Below are 7,500 nucleotides of genomic sequence, written 5' to 3'. Positions count from 1 at the left end.
TAATTTACACCCAACAATTGGTTTACAGAAGAAGGCAGTTAGAATTATTACTTTTTCTCAATATCATGAACATACATTTCCTATTTTTAAAGACCTGAATATTATGAAGTTCCTTGATGTTGTTGCTGGCGAGCCTTAGCGAGGCAGCAGCCTATTCTTGATATTAGCGGAAAAAAAACGGATTTTGTGGGATGTAAGATCGGAAGCATGCGCAGGCGATTGTGGTGTTATCACATCTATAATGCGGGGTATTGATACCCGTTATGACGTCACGTGCACGTGGAAGGGAATCTTACATCCTCACAGCCTTCGAGTAGAGTACTTGGATTCGCTCTGACGAAGGGTTAACGCTCGAAACGTCAGCTTTTTAGAATCTCTGTACGGTGGCCAATATACATTATTAACTCCGTTGATAAAACCAAATTTTTGTATACTACTTCCCCACCGACGCAGCACCACACTTTCTTTAGAAACTACCCCCTTCATACTTTTCCAATGGGTCGTCATTGATCATCATTCACCCGTACATGAACAGTTTTTGAACCTCTTACATTTGACCACCGAGTCAAATTGTTCTTCAACCGCTGAGCGAGGAAAAAATCAGTTCTCGAGCTATACCACAAGCAGTCGTCTTTCTTTCCTCAGAGTCATGCACGACGGCTAAAATTATTATTTTAATGTAATTTAGTGGTAAAAACGAGGCGTGTCACGCATTAGCGCGCTCTACTACCGTGTCAAAGAAAAATAAGAGACGGCTTGCAGTCTATTCTCAAGTATGACAATAAATTTAAATTGACGTTTGCTCAACTACGCTCAGCATTTCTCAAAAGGTAACTCTTTTGCTGAAAAGGGACCAGAAATTTCAGAAGAACAGAACTTTAAATTTCAAAGAATGAACTGACATGCCATTGTTTAGTTATTGTTTTGAAATTATCCCTTTGCTTATATTATAGTAACGCCTGCCACACAGGCTAAAGATATGCACACTTTCCTTCGCTCTTTTAATATTTTCATGCACATTTAAAGTAGCTTCTTGCTTTAAAAATTTCCAGCTGTTTTTTAAAAAAAATACCAGTCACTGCTCACAGTTTCCACGCCAGCACTCACTTTCACACTGAAACTCCTGGTATGTTATTTAAACTGTCTTTATGTTCAAATTTCATTTAAATGTGCTCCCCTCTGCCTTCCTTAATTTCTTTACCCTTGTACCCTCAAGGCACAAGTATAAAACTAGATTTGCTTCCAGATGGACGTTTTGCATACCTTTAAAGGTAAAGTCTGCTATGAGACTAGAAGGTCCATCAGGCCGGCGCTTATCTCCGGCTACTGTAGCATGAAGCGACTAGGAGTATTTCAACTTTCCCCTGGATAGGATGCTAGTCCATCGCAGGGTTACCACTAGCATTAAATTCGCCGGTACCCATTTATACACCTGGGTGGAGAGAGGCACCGTGAGAGTAAAGTGTCTTGCCTAAGAGCACAACACAATTTCCCCGGCCAGGACCCGAACCCTAACTACTCGATCCGGAGTCGAGCGCACTATCCATGAGGCAACCGCCCCTTTAGCGAGAAAACAAATTACGTTAAATTTAATATTCGCTTTAAGTGAGCTATTCTTTGCAATAATATTGACGATTCTCTACAGAGTCTATTAGTCTCAGCAATTTTAAACGTTCCTTCAAAAAGTTATTTTCGATTCCTATTAATCAATTTTTATCTTCTCTCCCTTGTTGTTTTCTCTATTCCCTGATTCAATGTAAGTTGTGTGCTTAAATTTTAAACTTGTTATTTTTTTGTTGTAATTTTGCTTTTATACTTGTGCCTCCATTTATCAACTACTACTACTGTATTTTGACATTACTACGCGTCCTAGATAGATTAGCTTTTAAGTTATTTTCTAGGTGGCCTCATACCCTAAATAAGTTGTATTAATCTCGTTCTCTTCTCTTTTTTCATGTGTGGAAATAAACCTTGTTGTTGTTGTTGGCTGAACTCATTTACATTTCAAACTTGTTCGACGCAAAAAAGAAAATTGTTTTCTGCCTTTTAGCTCTCTTGCAGAAAAACATAACGCCTTTCTTCTGTCTCTCCTTTCTGGAAAAATATTAAATTCTAACGAGATACGAAATACTGTAGCCTTCGCCTCTAGTTGTGATCTGCTGAAGTACGAAGCTCTCTATGAAATTCCAAGAGCGATTTGCAATTTCTTTCACGGACCAAGCAATGTGTGGCAAGATTAAAACAATGCTTCTCCTTGTTCCCGCCAAGGAAACCCCTAATATGGGCAGTAAACAGTTCGATTGCCCAATCACATTAGAATTCGAAGTCAAAGTGAATTTCCGGAAAGTTCCATGGAGAGATGACGTTGTTTGCATACGCGTTCGCTAAGCCAATGAAAATTCGCGCTCGTTTGTTTTTCTAATCTAATTCACTCTTGGAAATACTTATCGCTAGAGAATTACTTCCTCTCAGAGCAGAAAAAAAAGAGTCATGTAATAAGTTGACCTGCGATCAAGCGTACTTTTCTTGATACAGGGCGCTAAAAAGTACGCCTGATACAATTTCTTAACGAGTCGTCTGCCGCCCACCTGTCAAGAGTGATGTTATCATGTGTCATGCTATGCGAACCAATCAGATTTTACCGGAAATCACCCGCACGATGCGAATCAAGTTATTAAAGACGCGACAAAAACAAAATAGCACTCTGGCTTTGATGTCTGCATTCAAAGCTATTTCTGCAAATCCTACTTGACAGTTGGTGCGGTTCCTCTGTTCAAACCATCAAGGAACAAATAATTACTGGGTTTCCTATGGCAAACCCAGTCGAGGTCTGCGTTTTGTTTGTTTGTTTTCTTTGTTTTCTTTTTTTTTTTTTTCATTTTTTTTTTTTTCTTTTCCGTGTCGGTAAAAGTCTTGCTTGTCACTCCCCTGGTAAGTGGTGTCTTTGTACATAGAGCCTTCTGCGCGTATTTTCTTAGGATCGAGAGGGTAGTGGAACTGCGTAGAAATAGATATGAGGAAAATGGACCTTTGAGAAATTCTGGTTTTTCAGTAGCAGCTACTCAGCTATCATTTTGTTAGAAGTGTGTTCAGATTGTTCAGCGATTCCATAAACAGTGTCGAATTTCTCTGTCAAGCTCGGCTGATTCCCCGAATGTGGCACCCTAAAATTCTATTCGGTTCTTTTTGGATTCGCAACTTGTTGCTTCCGAATATATTTCAAAGGACTTGCCACAACCACAACCGTTTTCGAGTTGGTGGAAAAAGAACGATGCATTTTCTTCTAGAATGTTCGGGCATGTATTAATAACACTATTGCCAAATCCCGAAGGAAGTACAACTGTAATGTGTCCTTTTACTCAAACCATTCTTCGGATGCATTCTCTATGCTCTTCCTTTAAAGGTTTTTGAAAAAAAAATCTGAAGTCGATGCAACAGAAGCTGTAAACAGAGCCTAAACATCAATCGTGTTCAAATCCTTCTCGGCGGCCATAAATTTCATCAGCTGTTAACAGATTTACAAGAAGTATGATTTGCTATTCTGTAACCAATCGGAGCGAGACTCCGAGAGCTCTATTGTTTTTTGGACAATCAGAGTAAAGTCCAGACTCTGGACTACGGGCACAAGACTCGTTAATCAGGCGTACCTACCATGTCTAAGGAAAAGTTCGCCTGATCGCAGGTTAATAATAAGTTGGAAGTTTACTTTTCACCTTTTCATGTCACAAAGGAGACTGAACTAGCGATGTTCCAGTACATCATAATCCATCGCATTCTGTCCACCAATCGTTTATTAAATAAAATGAACATGATCGATTATCCAACTTGTCCTTTAAAATGTGACAGACACGCAAAAACAGTACGCTTTTTTACAGAACATTGACACGAATCTTTTCCCGTAGCTGCTATGGAAACCTTGTATAAGGGCTTAGTTCACCCACATTTTGAAAACGTTTCTCCTTTGTGGTACACCTGCGGCAAATTATTGAAAGATAAGCCACAAAGACTTAATTGACCCTCTTTCATGAGAAACACTTGACGATAGGCGGCGGTATGCAAAGTCATTAGGGAGCTTACGAAACGAGGACGACGACGGCTACGAAGACTTCATTTAAAAATACGAGTTCGCGTTTATATTCATATCAGTACGAAACTATTTCATGTCGTTTTGCGTTAAAAATGTGTCGTAACTGTCGAGGAATTAAACTGTTATGAGTGGGTTGGAAGTGTAGGGAGAGAACTGAAAATTCATTGCCATGTGCTAACGTCCTCCACAGGACCTTGAATTTGGTCCTTTCACGTCGTCATTTAAGAGATGACCGCAAAGAAATGTACCAAAATGTAAAACGCACGTGCAGAGCGTGGAATGCCATTGTTTTTGCTCACTAAACCTATTGTTTTGTAGCGTCGTCGTTTCCGTCGGCGTCGTCGTTTCGTAAGCTCCCTATTTAATTAAAGTATTAAATATGACTACACCGTACTCGGCCTTAGGAAGTCTTTTGTTAGAGGGAATGTCGATCAGGTCAATTACCATCCACGCAATAGGGCTGATGATCTGACACTTCCTAAACCGAAAAAGGAATTTCTAAAAAGAACTTTTAAATTTAGTGGTGCTATGCTCTGGAACCAGCACTCGAATGAAGCAAAACTCGCCGTGTCAATCCCTTCATTTAAGAAGCTTATTAGAAAATAGTTGGGTCTTGCTAAGATGTGTATTTTTATACCGGTACTACTTTTTTTCTGTAATAGTAGTAGTATCAGTAGCAAAGGTAAATTTTAGTATTAGTTTAGTATTTAATAAAGGGTTATATGTGTCAACACGCCCTCCATGGAAACCAGCCGAGAGTTGTTAGGACTAGCGTGTTTCTCTTTTGATTTGAATATTTTCAATAAAGTATTACCTACCTACCTAATTGGTTAAGTTTTTGCTTCTCTTGGAGTTACATCGTTAGAGTTGAAATGTTCGTTAGGATTTAGTGTTACGATATTTTGTGTTGGTTTGTTTAATTTGTATTTATCGTTAATATATATTGCTAACTTGCATAGTATTTTTAATGATCAACAGACAGGTAGTAGTGGTAGTGCTAGTAGTCAATTTTGTAAGTAGTATAAAATGTAAATAAAAACTAAAAGGGAATAAAATTAAGATCTCCTCTGGAACAACGTGATTGCATTTGTACATCGACACTGGCCGCTAAATTTGTTTTCGGCAGAACATTTGTATCTCTTTTAAAAAATACTAAAATTTCTGGTAATATATTCTCGCATCAAACCTGCGTTCCTGCCAATTAAATGCATTTTTGCCATCAGATGAAGATTTTCTTCTCCATAGCACATTATCATTTGAAAACAAGACACTTTTAAGATCACAATTGGTGGATTATCCTATCGCCTAAATTAAAGATTCTTGCGGCTGATCTTGTTGATTTTTCTTTGACACACCTTTCAAAATTCTTAACTTGATGCCCTCTAATGTGTGTACTAATGTATGATGCCTTGTAATGTATGTGCTCCAAAACTGGCAAACACATAGCGGTCGAGACTTCCTCGGTTTCCCCAACTATTAAAACCCAAAAAAATAATATTCATGTTACAGTGGTACTTACGCGAAAATACTCCCAGACAAGCAATTCCAAAAACCGCCACTAAACATATTATATTTTTCATAACTTTGACGCCGGCTTGCAGAACGGACAACTCTTCCTCCACACAGTTTAAAAGCCAGATGTCAATTGATTTTAGATTTTGTTTTCCCTTAATTACTTCGAAAACATTACCAGCGGTGATCCTTCGTCGGCTGTTGAACACACACGCAAATAGACGGCTCCAGTTGACGGCTTTTAATTACCACTACCAATAACATATGCGAACTACACTCTTTTTTGTAAGAGCGTCGAATTTTGATGCTGAGGCTGAGCGTCCTTATTTTATTTTATTATTTTTTGTCGATTTGATGTTTGTGCCCGAAAATGCTCTTGCAGTTGTGTGGTTGGACTACAAAGTGATTGTTCTTAAGTGTATCATCCAAGTCATCACGAAAAACAAATAAGCCAAATAAAGACGTTGTTGTCAACTAGCCGGATATATTCTTTTTATGTTCTTAAAATGTTGCTTAATAGAGCCTAAACGTTCTTAAAAAAAAAGGTTTTCAGTTTATAAAAGACATGAGTGTAAACTAAAACTGCTATTTTCTCAAAACTATTCAAAACAGAAATGGTCGAACCGATTCGTGCGTGCTTCGTCTAGAGAGAAAACATCTTCGTGAAATTCCAAAGGGTTTATTACTAAAAGATTCTTTGCTGCTGGTCATTTACAATTTGCAAGGAGAAATCCGTTGGCCTAGTTTCTACAGATGGTGAGTTAAAACTCCCGAATGGGGAATTCCATCCGGATCCAGATCAGCGTGTCAAATTCTCTCAAATTTATTGAGATAGATTTGGGGTAAAAGTAAGGGGAAAGGCATAAAATATATTGTCAAACAACATCGATTTTTTATTCAATAATCCCAATTTTTTTTTTTTATACAGAAAACCCAAGTTTAGTTTAATACCCAGCCAAACGACTCTAGCAGCTGCGAACACCTGCAATAACGTCCGCCTTCTCAGTCTCATTTTCAACTTCACGGAAATTCCGCTTAGCTCATTTCACAAATGTCATACTATGGAAATTGCACTCTGTGTGTTTGTCTGGCCATATCGACACTATATTCGAGAAAATTAATTCTCAGATATACAAGTTAAACGCGACGAAGCACAATAAAAAGCGTGGGGGATGATTTGTCAATGGGACGCTTTTAACCAACCTCTATAGACACCAATAACAATAGAGAAATGAACGACTTCTTGTGGACGAACAAAACAAGCTGATGAGAGGTCGTTTGCTTTCGTCCACCGACGTGGCTGCGATGACGTCACGTGAAAACCTCCAATCAACCGTGGTTCTATGCAGAGCTCTGTGATAATTTGTGCGATTGAAGGGGGCACTGTTACGGCGTTCATAACGATTTTTGGTCCAAACTTACGAAAGTCCATCAGTAAACACCTTGATCTCATTAAAATCGCTTCTACATCACTTTTTCACGTTTTCAAGTGAAACAGGGACAGGGTCGGATCTAGAAGGGAGCGAGGAAAACCCGACAACCCACAGAAGGAGCCGAGTAAAGAGAGATATGTCCAGAAATGTACGCAATTGCAAGAATAACAAAGATGACAAAACATTTGTTAGGTATTAACGAAAATAACAAATACAGTCGCAAAAATAAGAAATGAAGCAAAGGACAGCAGTAAGAATAACAATTCTTTAAGGCAGAAAAGAGAAGGGAGCCCCACAAACATAACAAAAATAACGAAAATAACAAATTTAGCGAAAATAACATATCAAGCAAGAGATACCAACAATTTTACAGGCCCCCGAACAGCGATATCAAGTATCTTGAGGAACTATATAAATCATTGGAAAAAGTTCATTTATTATCTGTAAAGGTTAAAATTATCTTAACGG

General features: G+C 38.4%; 1 protein-coding gene across 2 annotated transcripts in view; it reads right to left on the bottom strand.

Moving 5' to 3' along the window:
* Positions 1-5,698, bottom strand: part of LOC137980946 (uncharacterized) — a 16,503-nt gene extending 10,805 nt beyond the window's left edge. Inside the window, exon 1 of one of the 2 annotated variants that reach the window (XM_068828330.1) lies at positions 5,607-5,698. In XM_068828330.1, the coding sequence (XP_068684431.1) occupies positions 5,607-5,667 (61 nt within the window). In that variant the 5' untranslated portion in view covers positions 5,668-5,698. The remainder of the gene's footprint in view (positions 1-5,606) is intronic. The other variant, XM_068828335.1, reaches the window with a different exon arrangement.
* Between the last annotated feature and the right edge of the window lie 1,802 nt (positions 5,699-7,500).

Source organism: Montipora foliosa, chromosome 1 (genome assembly GCF_036669935.1).
Source record: "Montipora foliosa isolate CH-2021 chromosome 1, ASM3666993v2, whole genome shotgun sequence".
Taxonomy (NCBI): Eukaryota; Metazoa; Cnidaria; class Anthozoa; order Scleractinia; family Acroporidae; genus Montipora; species Montipora foliosa.
Note: the sequence above shows the minus strand (reverse complement) of the source record. Positions and strands in the feature narration are given on the sequence as shown.